General features: G+C 43.4%; 1 protein-coding gene across 4 annotated transcripts in view; it reads left to right on the top strand.

Moving 5' to 3' along the window:
* The window catches only part of SMURF1 (SMAD specific E3 ubiquitin protein ligase 1), a 355902-nt gene that overhangs the window by 224176 nt on the left and 117080 nt on the right, over nt 1–14646 (top strand). For all 4 annotated transcript variants that reach the window (XM_069210015.1, XM_069210017.1, XM_069210016.1 and 1 more), the window contains one exon: nt 9242–9356. In XM_069210015.1, the coding sequence (XP_069066116.1) occupies nt 9242–9356 (115 nt within the window). The remainder of the gene's footprint in view (nt 1–9241; nt 9357–14646) is intronic.

Genomic DNA, 14646 nt, shown 5'->3' with positions numbered 1-14646 from the left:
GCAACTGAAGATTTGTGAGTTTCAATGTTTTTGGGGCCTTCTAATTTAAGTAGTATTTTTGTGTCATCTGCATAGTTGTAGCATGTGAGATGGAAATCATTGATCAGTTCTGGTAAAGATATCATGTAGATGTTGAAAAGCAAAGGTGAGATGATTGACCCTTGGGGGACCCCTGCTTTTGTGAGGTAGGGTTCGGACGAGAAGGGGGGCGAGTGGATGATATTTGCTCTTTTTTGAAGACAGGAAGTAATCCAGTCGAGAGCAATCCCTTGTATGCCGGCTTCGTGGAGTCTTTGAGTTAGGGTGTCATGGTCAACCGTATCAAAGGCAGCTGAGAGGTCCAAGAGAAGTAGTGCAGCAACTCCATTTTGGTCGACTGTGTTTTTAAGATCATCCCAGATTGCCATGAGTGCCGATTCAGTGCTTCTTCCTGGACGGAATCCAGTTTGGAAGTCTGAAAGTATAGAATTGTCTTCAATGAATTGTGACATCTGGGCGAATGCTTCTCTTTCTATCAATTTGCCCAGGAAAGGTCCATTTGTGATTGGTCTCTAGTTTTTGGGGTCTTGCTGGTCTAGGTTTGTTTTCTTTAATAAAGGTCGTATGTCTGCCTTTTTCAGGTCTGCAGGAAAAGTTCCTGAAGTTAAAGAGTTGTTGATGATTCTTCTTACAGGTGTACGAGCAGAAGTAGATAGCAGGATGTTCTTGAAGATTTGTGGTGGGCAAGGGTCAGAAGGGCAACCAGAAGGTCTGCTTGCTTTGACCAAATCCATAAATTCATCCTGGGATATTTGTTTGAAGGACTGTAGAGGTTGGGATGGTTTATTCTTAAAGGGTATTTTAGGAAAGGGGTTGGTGCTGATGGTTTTCTTCTGTTTTAAATAGGAGTCCAATGTGTCTGCCCTGGTTGTGTAGTGAGTTGCCAATTTGTTTGTGAAATCTTGAGTGGTGGGATGACTTCCCTCCATGCATGTAGGTTTTCGAAATTCATTGAGAATTTTATAAAATTCCTTGGTTGTAGATTGAGCATTTTGAATTCTGTCTGAGTAGTATCTTTTTTTTTTAGCTTTTTTGATTGATGATTTGTATATCCTGTTAAGTTTGTGTAGCTGCAGTTTGTCTTGACTGTTTGTTTTGAGCCAGGTCCGCTGCAACTATCTGATTTGTTGCTTTCTTTTTACGTTCTGTGTTTCTCCAAGGTGTTTGTTTTCTTTTGTCGTGTTTAGTTTTTTCTCAGTGGTATTAGGACATCAAAAGCTTCCTGTAGCCACTCATAAAGTTTTGGTACAGAATTAATTGTATCTAGATCTGTGTTTGCTGTTAGTTGTTTCTAAGTGATCCAAATTGAGTTTGCTCCATGGTCGATAGGTGTATGTAAGTAGTTGTGGGGTATGTTGATTTCTGGAGTTGTATGTCGGAAAGTTATCATATGGTGGTCTGACCAGGTGGTTGGTGTGATGCTATGAATAGTAACGAGTTCGGGCTTAGCAAAAATGACATCTAGGGTGTGACCAGCGATGTGTGTGGGATTGTGTACAATCTGATGTAGGTTCAATGCGAGTAGGCCAGTGGTGATAGCTTTTGGATGGGGCATATTGGGTTTGTCAAACCAAATGTTTAGATCCCCAAGAATGCATAGATTGGAGTATAGTGTAATAAGGTTTGAGACTGTGTCAAGAAAAGCATCTGGGAAAGTGGAGTTGTTAGGTGGAGGTCTGTAAAGGAGGAGAAAGTTACAGGAGGAAGTTGGAGTAGGGTGGCATCTGGTAAGGAGGGCTTCACAACCTTGTATGGAGATGTTGTCTGTTTTACTGAGGTTCATTGCCTGTTTGAATATAATAGCTAGTCCACCTCCTCTCTTGCCTATACGGTTTTGTGTGATGGTTTGATAGCCTGGAGGAACGGCTTCGTGCAACACTGGTGCCATGTCATCTCCCAACCAGGATTCAGTAATGAATAGTAAGTCAGGTTGTGTGTCTGTGAGCAGGTCGTAGATGTGGTGCTTGTTTTTTTAGAGTGATCGAGCATTTATGAGCTGGCAGTTTAGAAAAGGTATGTTAGTGGTAGTGTTGTTTTGTTTAGTAGAAGGGTAAGTAGTGTAATGTGAGCTTGAAGCAGGAGTGTTAGTAGTTGTGATAACTGTTTGAGGCTCACAATAGTCTTGCTTTTCAATATATTATTCCTCGTCCAGCAGGTTAAGGAGGCATTTTGTTGGGTCTGTGTGTGTGTGGGTGGTGGACTTGGTGGCTGAGGGAGCCATGAGGAGTGTAGTGTTTTTTTGTAGGGTAGTTTTATTATGTAACAGACAAGGGGATGCGAGGCTGCTATGAGTGGCATGTTTATTTTTTTGTTTGCGTTTGTTTAGTGTGGATGGAGTATGGGTTAGGGGTGGTGGAGGAGCATGTGGATCATGATGTAAGGCTCTAAATTGTGCAATGGAGGAGAGGCGAGTGAATGAAAGTTGTTGGGTTGGGGTGTTTGTGAAGAGTGGGGGGGTAGGGGTGGAGATAGGATGGAATTTGTATTCTTTGTGTAGTCCTGGGGGTAGGAGTGGTGTAAGGAAATGCCTCCTTGGCATGGTTACCCCCTGACTTTTTGCCTTTGCTGATGCTATGTTTTGAATTGAAAGTGTGCTGAGGCCTGCTAACCAGGCCCCAGCACCAGTGTTCTTTCCCTAACCTGTACTTTTGATTCCACAATTGGCACACCCTGGCATCCAGATAAGTCCCTTGTAACTGGTACCTCTGGTACCAAGGGCCCTGATGCCAGGGAAGGTCTCTAAGGGCTGCAGCATGTATTATGCCACCCTAAGAGACCCCTCACTCAGCACAGACACACTGCTTACCAGCTTGTGTGTGCTAGTGAGAACAAAATGAGTAAGTCGACATGGCACTCCCCTCAGGGTGCCATGCCAGCCTCTCACTGCCTATGCAGTATAGGTAAGACACCCCTCTAGCAGGCCTTACAGCCCTAAGGCAGGGTGCACTATACCATAGGTGAGGGTACCAGTGCATGAGCACTGTGCCCCTACAGTGTCTAAGCAAAACCTTAGACATTGTAAGTGCAGGGTAGCCATAAGAGTATATGGTCTGGGAGTCTGTTTTACACGAACTCCACAGCACCATAATGGCTACACTGAAACCTGGGAAGTTTGGTATCAAACTTCTCAGCACAATAAATGCACACTGATGCCAGTGTACATTTTATTGTAAAATACACCACAGAGGGCACCTTAGAGGTGCCCCCTGAAACTTAACCGACTATCTGTGTAGGCTGACTGGTTCCAGCAGCCTGCCACACTAGAGACGTGTTGCTGGCCCCATGGGGAGAGTGCCTTTGTCACTCTGAGGCCAGTAACAAAGCCTGCACTGGGTGGAGATGCTAACACCTCCCCCAGGCAGGAGCTGTAACACCTGGCGGTGAGCCTCAGAGGCTCACCCCTTTGTCACAGCACCGCAGGACACTCCAGCTAGTGGAGTTGCCCACCCCCTCCGGCCCCGGCCCCCACTTTTGGCGGCAAGGCCGGAGAAAATAATGAGAATAATAGGAGGAGTCATTGGCCAGTCAGGACAGCCCCTAAGGTGTCCTGAGCTGAGGTGACTCTAACTTTTAGAAATCCTCCATCTTGCAGATGGAGGATTCCCCCAATAGGATTAGGGATGTGACCCCCTCCCCTTGGGAGGAGGCACAAAGAGGGTGTACTCACCCTCAGGGCTAGTAGCCATTGGCTACTAACCCCCCAGACCTAAACACGCCCTTAAATTTAGTATTTAAGGGCTCTCCCTGAACCTAGAAACTAGATTCCTGCAACAACAAGAAGAAGGACTGCCTAGCTGAAAACCCCTGCAGAGGAAGACCAGAAGACAACAACTGCCTTGGCTCCAGAAACTCACCGGCCTGTCTCCTGCCTTCCAAAGAACTCTGCTCCAGCGACGCCTTCCAAAGGGACCAGCGACCTCTGCATCCTCTGAGGACTGCCCTGCTTCGACGACGACAAGAAACTCCCGAGGACAGCGGACCTGCTCCAAAAAGACTGCAACTTTATCCAAAGGAGCAGCTTTAAAGAACCCTGCAATCTCCCCGCAAGAAGCGTGAGACTTGCAACACTGCACCCGGCGACCCCGACTCGGCTGGTGGAGAACCAACACCTCAGGGAGGACCCCCGGACTACTCTACGACTGTGAGTACCAAAACCTGTCCCGCCTGAGCCCCCACAGCGCCGCCTGCAGAGGGAATCCCGAGGCTTCCCCTGACCGCGACTCTCTGAAACCTATGTCCCGACGCCTGGAAAAGACCCTGCACCCTCAGCCCCCAGGACCTGAAGGACCGGACTTTCACTGCAGAAGTGACCCCCAGGAGTCCCTCTCCCTTGCCCAAGTGGAGGTTTCCCCGAGGAAGCCCCCCCTTGCCTGCCTGCAGCGCTGAAGAGATCCCTTGATCTCTCATTGACTTCCATTGCGAACCCGACGCTTGTTCTAACACTGCACCCGGCCGCCCCCGCGCCGCTGAGGGTGAAATTTCTGTGTGGGCTTGTGTCCCCCCCCGGTGCCCTACAAAACCCCCCTGGTCTGCCCTCCGAAGATGCGGGTACTTACCTGCTGGCAGACTGGAACCGGGGCACCCCCTTCTCTCCATTGAAGCCTATGCGTTTTGGGCACCACTTTGAACTCTGCACCTGACCGGCCCTGAGCTGCTGGTGTGGTAACTTTGGGGTTGCTCTGAACCCCCAACGGTGGGCTACTTTGGACCAAGAACTGAACCCTGTAAGTGTCTTACTTACCTGGTAAAACTAACAAAAACTTACCTCCCCCAGGAACTGTGAAAATTGCACTAAGTGTCCACTTTTAAAGTAGCTATTTGTGAATAACTTGAAAAGTATACATGCAATTGAAATGATTCAAAGTTCCTAATGTACTTACCTGCAATACCTTTCAAACAAGATATTACATGTTAAATTTGAACCTGTGGTTCTTAAAATAAACTAAGAAAAGATATTTTTCTATACAAAACCTATTGGCTGGATTTGTCTCTGAGTGTGTGTACCTCATTTATTGTCTGTGTATGTACAACAAATGCTTAACACTACTCCTTGGATAAGCCTACTGCTCGACCACACTACCACAAAATAGAGCATTAGTATTATCTCTTTTTACCACTATTTTACCTCTAAGGGGAACCCTTGGACTCTGTGCATGCTATTCCTTACTTTGAAATAGCACATACAGAGCCAACTTCCTACAAGTGGGTATGACGATGAGTGTAATGTAAGTTTGTGTTGCTTTGATGTGCTGATATTTGTTGTCGGTATTGATTTTGTGGAAAAGTGAGAGGGGATATTGGTGTAGTTGTTTTTGGTGAGGGATTTGTATGTGAGTTAGTGCTGGTGAGTGGAATTTGAGTGTTAGATGGGGTGTTGATGTGTTTTGGAGATGAATGTATGAGGTGTGTAAGAGGTGATGGATGTGTGTCAGGGGTGTTAGTTGTGATGACTGGAAGAGGTAATATGTGTGGTGGAGTGAAATGTGGGGATTGTATGGTTGCGTGTTATTGGTGAAGAGAGGGGAAGAGTGTTTGTAGATGATGTTTGAAGGCAGGGTTTGGGCATTGTTATGATAAGTGGTCTGTGTGGAGTGAACAGCGGATAGTGTTGTTGGTTAGTATCAGCAGAGAGTGTGTATCTGGGAAACTGAAACTGAGAGAAATGTATGTTGTAGTTTTGTATTGTGTGGGTGATGGCAGGTTGTGTTAGTGGGAGTGGACAGAGTAGTGTTTGCTGCGAGAATGAAGGTGTTTGACTGTAGTAGTTGTGGGGGGTATGTGTATGTGTGTTGGATGTAGGGTATTGTATGGGGTAATGGGACAATGCAATCTGTCTGTGGTCAGTTTGTGATGCATGGTTTGGATGCCTTTGTAGAATGTGTTTGCATGTTGAGGGATGTGTAGGGGCTGACACCATTCATGGTAACATGTGCATTGGGCAGCATTTCTGTCCCTAGTCCCTAGTCCCTACCTGTCCCGAACAGGCCCAAACAGACAACTGCCCTTGTCCTCTCCGCCCTGAATCCTAGCCTTTTATAGCCCTACTGGCCAATAAGAAGCTGGTCCTAACCCTAGCCAATCCAATTTCAAACCCTGATTAAGCCAACTAATGGGAGACCCAGCCCTAATCACCGGTCATAGCCCTATTTCTGACCACCAATCACAGCCCCAGCCCTAAAACCATCAACCAATCAGAATCCAAGCCCTATCCACCAATCACAGCCCTAGAACCAACAACCAATCAGAATCCCAGCCCTATCCACCAATCACAGCCCTAGAATCAACAGCCAATCAGAATCTCAGCCCTATCCACCAATCATAACTGCATCCCTGGAGCTAGCAACCAATGAAACACCGTCTCCCAAAAACCTATCACAACAGCATATGCAACAACCAAAAGGAACTTATATAAGGAGCAAGTTAACTAAACTCCAGTCCCTGTGGGCAGGGGGAAAGGCAACTGCTGCTCTATTCAGACTCTCCTTGGATACAGACAGGCTGAATCCACACTTCCAAGCTAGCAGAGTCTACTTTCCAGGTAAGGGGGAGATTGTTTAAGAGACAAACACTGCAATAGTGCTGGGCGCACATTCTAAAATCGGGCTTTTTAAAGGCAAAAATACAGGGGGGCAGACAGTTTTTAAGCACAATTTAAATCACACAAACAGATTAAAACAGTCTCCTAAAACCACACTCTGCAAGATGTATGTAGCCTTTTTACTTAGAAGAGGGGGAAAATGCACTCTGTAGTCCAGAAAATGGCCACTGGGACCACAGATACCTTTCACATCTTTCAGAGTTAGAGTACAATTCTAACAGAAGGTCATAAGTAATTTACAAGATTAATTAATCAAGTGTCTTCAGTACAGTAGGAGTGGTTTCATCTCCTCCGACTAATCTCAGTTCTTCCTTCCCACAAATCTCCTTATACCAAGGCAATCCAGAAGCACCATTTGACCTATTAACATCTTAACTCAAAGTTGACTACAAGTTGTTACACAATTGGCTAAATGAGCGATGAATCATGAACTGTCCTGAGCTAATCATTCCTGATGGTCATTGGAGACTCTTACCCTATTTTACAACATAATGATTAAAGGAGTTGTAGAGACTTATACGTTGTAGCTAGAGGACAAAAAAAACCAGAGGCATGTGTTCTGTTGGAAGCACTCTTGCAGTAGCCTAAACACAGATTCTTGTTTAAGCTTTCTAATACTATTCTTCAAAGGAAAGCAGCATTTACAGCTAACTTCCTCTAAACTGGTAACACCAAAAGCAGAGAAGAAATGTAAGATCCCCAATCAAGACCCATTATACATGTAAGGATTAGCACTCAGAGTGACTCAGGGATAGTAACCGCAGCAAGAAAGGGGGTCGGCACCCTGTGTCCACCAGCCCGTGGCCGGCTCAGAAAAGTAATAGAATTGGGGCTGGGTAAATGAAGCAGTAGAGGCGAGCATTTGTACATGGTGAATTATAATACTATAGAAATGGCCCTCAGTAATGGGAGGAGATGGGTGACTGTGTTGACCATAGACCCTTACATCTTTGTGATATTGGACACAAGGGGACAGGGAAGTCTGAGAACCAATCAGCCTAGCGCTTTCCCTCCAAAGGCCTTAGAATTTGGTCATCTGTGTACCGTACAGATGTATGGAACTAGCAAAAGAGGCTAGGAGACAAACTACATGCAGATGCTATGAAACCACATGGGCTGACCTGCTGTAGGATAAAAACCTAATACAAAATTCAACAGGAGAGTAAGATATCTAATGCGGTTATTAAATGCAAGACTGGCATGTCGATTACATCTATGAGCGATGATGGCATACACCAGAGGTACTTCATGGAAGAACCTCTTTGCAAAGCCTGAGATCAAATGTATTTGTAGCTAGTGAATACAATTTTCTCTGCAAAAGTCAGCAGCCACACTTGTGTGGAACCTTAACTTGACACTACCACAATTTGAGGGACCCTTTTAGAACAATGCATAGAGCAAGCCTTACATCCCTAGTTGCATTCACACCTCTGCGAACAGTGAGCTAGTTTCAAGCTTTGACTCTCCAAGAACAATATTTGCAAATACACAAGAATATAATAACAATGAGAACTAACCCAAACTTAAACAGATGATGTCACACCACTATGTTAATATGTTAATGAAACTACCAACCTTTTGCCAGAAACCAACACATAGGGAGGTAGTTGTGAGGAGAGCAGTAATGCACTACCTGCAGAAAAACAGATGTTTTCCAATGACAAAGGGTACTATTGCAAAATAGATAGTACAAATCATCCAAACCAGATACAAGTTTCAGGGAAAACTTTGCCATGCCAAGAGCGCATTCCACCAGCATAAAAGGATCCACATTAACGTTTCTAAGAAATGTCTCCATTAATGACATAAGCATGATCATTACTTGGACATCAATGCACACCTTCACAAACTACTACTGTGTAAACTTTGAAATTAATATTGTGTCCGCTCCAGTGAGGTAGATGGTATAGAGACACCTTTTTTGCACCCTCATACAATTCAGTCCAGTCTCACACCAATACTGCTAAGTATTCTATTCACAATATGTGAATCCAGCAAAGATTTTCTTCACAAGGGAAAGGTTGCTTACCTGTAACAATAGTTTTGCAGCTTGAAGACTTTTCTGGATTCACATGCAACCCACCTGCCTCCCTGTATAGTGGTATGGTACGACAAAAGGAGCCCAAATACTAAAATCAATGTGAGGGAGGGAAACAAATATCTAAAGATGGGCGGTCCTGCACTGTGGTGTTATGGACATATTTCATAGAGCAATGACACTACCCACCTACTCATCGATGCCCTAGGGAGAAAGGAGACCATCCTGGCCCCACCATCAGATGGCAGAATAATAGACATCATATGATTTTGGAAGAGGCTACAAGCCTAGACTTGCAAGACTATTGTTACAGGTAAGTATCCGTTTCCATATGAGTAGAGAGAAATCATTATTTAGAATGTGGAGTGTCCTATATACAGTAATATGATGGGTCACTGTTTTGTTGGAACCTGTTTACTAACATTATGTACTCAAAATTGTATGCAGTGTTAATTTGATAGTAGAAGATATTTTCATTACTTAAACTATCAAAACTGTGGGCAGAATGTAATTTTCAAATTGCAAGTAAGATGTTCACTCTTCAAAGATATTGCTCTGTTTGGCAGGGAGTGGTTGTATTTACTGTGCCACGAAATGTTGAACCCCTATTATGGACTTTTCCAGTATTCTACCGACAATATTTACATGCTGCAAATCAATCCAGATTCATCAATTAACCCTGTAAGTATTCATTAAGAGGCGAAGGGTAACTTGACTATCGCATAATTACAAGTGTTTGTGAATCTGCCTCATGTATGTTTTACCTTTCTCTTTGAGACCTTGGGCTGTACAAGGTATTTCTTTTAGAAAGTCTTAAATAGGTCTTTTGTATTATTAGAAAATCTTTTTTCAGAGTGAAAGCAAAATGGTAAGCTGTAAGTGCCATTTCTGTGGTACAAGTGGCATTTTGGATTAACCTACAACTTTTCATTATCTTCTAATACACAATTTAAATTTTAGTCAGTCTTTAAGGTTTTAGGTACCTTAAACTCAATTTGCTCTTTTGAACGCTGAATGATTTCTTCACTTTCAGACACCTCAATGTTTTCTTCTTGAGTATCATCAGTAGCTATTTTATGTGCATCTTTTACAATCTGTTATTTTTCACCTTCTGTTTGCTAGTCAATTTTTCAGGTCTCGCTATAGACAGCTATAAGTTCAGTAACCTCATGTTTTCATTTTTTTTTTTTTTTTTTTTTTAATTTAGAGATTGAATTGTGGTTCAGACCATTCAACTTACAGATGTCATGTGTTGGTGTGGTTTGGCTTTGTTGTCTGGGCTTGTATTATGAGCATGGTATTCAGAGGATGGTTACATTGCGCCATGTCACTTGAGGCAGAGTATGTGTTTTTTTGCCGACACTAAAGCGTTTTACTTGTTGTTTTTCTGTAGAATGTGACTGTTAGAATGCCTCCGCCTCTCAAGAACGCACTGCTTTTCACTAATCGGCCTTGCATATTCATTTGTTTCACTTTCCGCTCATGAGATAACATGTTGACTTTGTTTTTTTTGTTCCTCCAATACAAATGTTTGCACATACAGTTGTTTTTAAAGAAGGAACAAGTATGGGTTCAGCAAAGAGATCCTACTCCCAACATCCATGTTTTTAAAGGCCATTATATGGCTTCATTTTGGTTTGCTTTCTTAGGGCTACTTAAGGCAGTCACCAAACTATTACCAAACGTCCCCCTAACTAAACCCAGATATCTTGGCTCTTAGTGTTTGTTGTGGTCTGCATACAGTCTTAACAGTGAAAGGCCCTTTATGCCTCTGAACGGCAAACAATAGCAACACCTATGTCCACTTAACTAGTGGTAAGCTCCAACAGTTTATTGCTCCTTTATTTGGCTTCAAAGTAACTATATGTTCGATGGCATGTGTAGCTGTAGATACAGATGCTGTGGATAAGCTCGCCATCTAGTGTTGGGTTCGGAGTAGTACCACTTGTTTTTGTTTGAAGAAGGTTTTCGAGTCACGGGATCGAGTGACCTCTCCTCTCGCTAATACTGTGCATGGGCATTGTGCTCTGTTAGATTGTTTTTCTCCGCCGCCTGGTTCGGATGTGTGTTCCTCTCGCTGTTAGTTCTTGGCTCCAAACAGTCTAAAATGGTATTCTTTCTGTCTTATTATCATTGTCCGTATTGTTTCAGAACGCGTATTCTTTAATAATTCAACTTTCAATTCCTTTTCCATACTCTGAATTTAATATCTCAGCCCTTTGTGGAACAGAAAAGCCCTGTTGGGCCCTCTTCAGGCCTACCTCTTCCACGTGGTATTGAAGAATGCAGCCCTAATGGAATGTACTCCATTCAGGTTTTTACCCTCAATGCCATTCAAAGTTTCCACACACCGACCATCAGGTGGGTAATTTGTGTCTTTCACCAGACCTGTTGTTCTTTTTAATTGAAGAAGACTCGGAGATCGAAGAGCTTGTCGAATGGAAATGGAGTCTCAACACCCAGATGATACACCGGACATCTTCAGCAACAACCACGCAGAAAAAGACTTGGAACAGGAGGGGGCTTCTCCGTTCAAGATTTGGACTCTGTTGTGCAGTCTGACATCGAGAGTCAACCCATTACAACCAGCACAAACTAAGTAAAAATCCCCCTTTCCCATTGGACAAAGTAACTCCAAAAGAGGTTCCTGGTCCGCCACTGCCTTCCAGCTATGGTCCGAGGTGAGAAACTTATTTGGATGCCTCGCATATTAGCTCAGCACTGAAGAGAGCCAAAGATAAATCTTCGTCATCGACCTCCAGTACCTCCATTTCGGCACTGACAAAACCAAAAATACATGGTGCTTCAATGCCGACCTCTTTGGCACCGAAAAAGGACAACAGTTGACTAATGTTTCGGCACTGAAAATTTTCCATCCACAAAAACCTTCAGAACCGAAAACATCAAAAAAGACTTTCAGTGACTCCCGACAGTCTATAACCACCCCCTACATCACAGGCAGAACTAATTTTAGAAGTCATGGACTCTAGGCAGTGCCGACTTAAAATTCAATAAGGAGCAGGGCAGTTTATAACATCACCTCTGCCACCTTTAAAAAGGAAATTAACTTTTCAAGAGTTTTGATTCCTCTCCACCTCCCAAGAAGACTACCAAAGCAAATAATTTTCCTTCTCGAGCATCTCCACCTTTACCTACTTCTCCACAACATACTCCTACTCCAACATCTCCCCCTCATTCAGGGTTCACACCACCTAGATCACCACCTGGGGGGTCTCAAGATATAGGGGATACATTAGATGAACAGAACCAATGGGTTGAGTACGATTCGGATCCTATTACACCAGATGACCCAGATCTTTACCCTGCTAGCCATTCACCACCTGACGTTTCCACATGATACCAACAAGTTATTTCTATAGTAGCAGCATTTCATAATCCAGTAGATGATTATTATTTATTTAACACCATTGGTGCAACACATAAGGAAAGTCACTGCCTTCCAATGCTTCCATCATGCTCAGACACGCAGAAGAAATGTTTAAAGAGCCGGTTAGAGCAAGGGCTAACACTCCCAAAGTTGATGATAAAGTACAAGGCTGCACCCACTGATCCTAATAGCCAGTCAACGAGAGACATGCCTCCTCCTGATAAAGGAAGTAAAAATTAGACACGGCAGGAAAAAGCAGCTCAAGCAGGCAATCGCTGGCGAATTGCAAAAGCACAATCTTTACTATCCTGATATGACCGTGCTCACAGGGATGCTATGGAGGAACTTTTACAATACCTACGTGAAGACCATCATTAAAGTGAGGTAGAAATTGTAAAAGAGGGATAAACAACTTCCAACAACTCCATTAGATGTGTGCTTCATGTATTAACACAAGTGTCATCATAAGGCGCCATGCCTGGCTCATATGCTCAGTTTAAACAGTAGGTACAGCAGGCAGTTTTAAACATGCCTTTTGGTAAAGACCAATAATTTGTTCCACAAGGGGATACCACACTTGAAAAATTAAATGAAGATAATCCAACTGCCAAAGCTATGGGAGCCTTAGAAGTCAGCACACATAGGGGTAATTTTCATCGTGCAGGGTTTACAAGAGGATTTAAATCATCAATGCAAAAACATTCCACAAATCAAACTAAACCCCCCCCTCAATATACCAGAGGTTACTTTAGAGCAGTGGTCTCCAAACTCTTTAATGCTGCGCCCCCCCAGTTGAAAAATAAAAATTCATTGCCCCCTCAGAATTTTTCACAATTATTTTTCAAGCTGCCAATGTTTAAATATGTCTAGACTTATTTAAAAATTGCAGTTAAGTACTGTTACCTTTTAAATATGCAATAACATGCTTTTGCTCAAAACAAAGCCCTGTTATCTCTATAATGCTTCTTTTGGTCAGAGCCTGGCGCTCCCACTGGGCCCTCCCCCCAGTTTGAAGACCCCTGCTTTAGAGGATCATACAGAGGAAACAACAAGGGAAGAGGAAAACCATCTACATCTAGAGGCTCCTCAACCGTCACTAAACAATGACTTACAACAAACAATGTTAACACACACCACTCCTGTAGGGGGAAGGTTGCAACTTTTCTTTGTCCCCCAGTGGACACAAATTACCACAGATCAAAGGGTACTTCAAATTATCCAAAATTGTTGTTGTCTGAAACTCAGTTTCACTCCACCAAATATACCCCCTCGTACTCACTCTCACAAGATCATCTCAGTCTTCTCAAAGAGGAAGTACATTCCCTTCTTCTAAAACATGCTATAAAACCAGTACCATTACAATACCAAGGAACAGGAGTTTACTCCCTGTACTTTCTAATTCCCCAAAAAGACTGGTCTTTTCGACCAATATTAGACCTCAGCCCCTTAAACCACTACAGCCTATCAGAACATTTTCATATGGTCACTCCTCGGGATGTTATTCCTCTATTACAACTTGGCGACTTCATGACCGAGTTAGACCTAAAGGATGCTTGCTTTCACATTCCAATTCATCCTGCACACCGCAAATACCGAAGATCTGTAGTGGCAGGAAAACATTACCAGTTCAAAATATTACCATTTGGAGTCAAAACTGCTCCCACAGTATTTACAGAATGCCTCACAGAGGTTGCAGCACACTTCAGAAGAAAACAAATTTGTGTTTTTCCTTATTTAGATGATTGGCTCATCAAAGCCAATTCATTTGCACAGTGTCAAAAAACATACTCAAACTGCAATTTGTCTCCTACATTCTCTGGGATTCACCAAAAACCACATCAAATCTCATCTGCAGCATCTCCAAATGCAACCCTAACTGGGAGCTATCCTCAATACACAATTAGAAATAGCCATTCCTAACCCAAACCAGGTCCAAGCTTTTCAAACATTAATTTCTACATTAAAACAGAACCAAACATACACAGTAAGAACTGTTATGAAACTGTTGGGAATGATGGCATCTTGCATTGCCATAGTGCCCCATGCCAGACTTTATATGTGTCCTCTTCAACAATGGATCTCTCGTCAATAGGCTCAGGTACAGGGTCAAATGAAAGATCTAGTGTTGTTGGACTGCCCTACTTCTCTGCACTGGAGAGGGAGAGGTGTCAAAATCTCATCAACTTTCCCATCTCTCATAAACAATATGGAAATGGGCGTTTCTTTACCACATTCACATAGTGGCACAATATCTCCTGGGGACAGACAACCACTAAGCAGGATGCATCAACAAACACACGAGTGGGAACTCCACCCACACGTCCTTCAACAGTACTTCAGAAAGTGGGGATCATCTCAAATAGTTCTGTTCGCAGCATATCAAAACAAAAAATGCCAAAACTTCACCTCCAGGTATCCACGCCCTCAGTCCAAGGGCAATGCTCTATGGATCAGTTGGTCAGGGATATTTGCTTATGCTTTTCCCCTTCTTCCTCCTCTTACCATTTATAGTCCAGAAGATAAAACAATCTTCCCTCAACATGATTTTAGTGGCCCCTACATGGGCACACAACACTTTTGGAA

Source organism: Pleurodeles waltl, chromosome 10, assembly GCF_031143425.1.
Source record: "Pleurodeles waltl isolate 20211129_DDA chromosome 10, aPleWal1.hap1.20221129, whole genome shotgun sequence".
NCBI classification, from domain to species: Eukaryota; Metazoa; Chordata; class Amphibia; order Caudata; family Salamandridae; genus Pleurodeles; species Pleurodeles waltl.
This window is presented reverse-complemented; position numbering and strand designations above follow the sequence as displayed.